General features: G+C 53.4%; 1 protein-coding gene across 1 annotated transcript in view; it reads right to left on the bottom strand.

Moving 5' to 3' along the window:
• Positions 1-1,540, bottom strand: part of erf (Ets2 repressor factor) — a 31,570-nt gene that overhangs the window by 3,193 nt on the left and 26,837 nt on the right. The window contains 2 exon segments of the mRNA XM_020618509.1: positions 3-331; positions 334-671. Of these exon segments, the coding sequence (XP_020474165.1) occupies positions 3-331; positions 334-671 (667 nt within the window).

Here is a 1,540-nt window from a genome sequence, read left to right as displayed (position 1 = left end):
GCGGCAGGGGTGGGCCATGGAGGTGTTGTGCAGCCGGCTTCTCTGGGGTGGGGCGGTGGGGCTGAGGGATGACAATGTTGGGGTAGTGGAGGAAGGCCCTGGGGCTGAGGTGGTAGTTGTACACGGACTGAGTGTGGGCCTGCAGTAAGTGCTTCATGTCCTCTGGGTTGAAGGAGAAGTGGGAGCCCACCATGGGAGAGGACAGAGAGGGGGATGGGGTGTAGGGCAGGTGGGGGGTTGGGGTCATGGACAGAGCTGGGGATAAAGTTTGGGCCAGAAGTCCCCCTGGACCAGGCAGGGGGGAGACAGGGAATGCTCGGGGTGGACCCTGGGGGCAGGTCGGGGGAGCCCTGCTGGGTTTGGGGCCCCACCGTAAACCCTGAAGAGAGAATCATGAGGCAGGCGGGGAGGAAGCAGACCCCTGAAAGCCCTCTCAGGCCCCACGCCTCGCTCATCGGCTCCCACAGCCTCCTCCAGCTCTGAGTTGGTGGAAGTGCCGTCACTGCAGTCGCTGACGGAACCTCGAGCCATCCGGCGGGCCACGCTGCTGAACATTCCCGGACTGCGTAGCTCCTCGCTAGACGACAGGACGTCTGATGGCGTGGAGGGGGGGAAGCGGAAATGTGTGCCCCCGGTTGGCACTGGAGGAGCACTCTGGGGGACTCCCCGGCCTGTGAAAAGTCAAAGTAATGAAAATGTAAACGTTCATCAAAAAGAACCTAATCAGATTTTAAAATATCAAGTTTATCAGATTTGTGCCTCCAGTACAGGACGACGGAGGTCAGTGGACGTGTGATGAAACTCAGAGACTGGAATCTTAAGTGAGAAAATGTTTTTGTTTCATTCCAATTTTAGACAATCAGTCCTTTAAACTGAAGAGAAAGAGAAAAATAACTAATGAGAGTAGGTCACGTGCCTCCCATAATTCAAACTGTTTTACCCAAAGGGTCACAGACACGCAGAAAGAAAACAGTGGGTTACACAAAGCCACAAGTTCCCTCGTCTCTCAACCCCTCCTCTCTCTCAGTCCTGCCAGGGAGACTGTGGCACTGCAATAAATTCTTGGCACCCATGCACGTGCCAGAATTAAATATTGGAAAAGTTGCTCTTGCTGCCATCACAAACATGGGCTGGGTTCCTCTGTCTTTTTCCAGTGCCGCTGAGTGTGTGTGTGCGTGTGGGTCTGTCTTTTTCAGCAGCACACATGTAAGAGCCATGTGTGTCAGCAAAAAAAAGGCGTATGTGTGCTTATTTAGTGCGTACGTTTGTAAGCTTGCAAATCAATCCAGACTGATGTGGGCATGAGTGCATGTGTAACCATTGTATGAAACCATCATATCGCAACATGTCAGTGTGTGGGCCACGTCACACGCAGGATATAATTAAAGGTTCATGCTACACTTATGTCATCCGGTACCCGACACTCCATATGGGCTGTGTTTACACTGGGTGGCCGGGACCAGGACGAGAGATGGCTTCAGAGGAGGGAGAGACGTAAAATGGGAAGTGGCACACTGCTTTAGAAGACACACACAGTGCG

Source organism: Monopterus albus, unplaced genomic scaffold (genome assembly GCF_001952655.1).
Source record: "Monopterus albus unplaced genomic scaffold, M_albus_1.0 scaffold206.1, whole genome shotgun sequence".
NCBI classification, from domain to species: Eukaryota; Metazoa; Chordata; class Actinopteri; order Synbranchiformes; family Synbranchidae; genus Monopterus; species Monopterus albus.
Note: the sequence above shows the minus strand (reverse complement) of the source record. Positions and strands in the feature narration are given on the sequence as shown.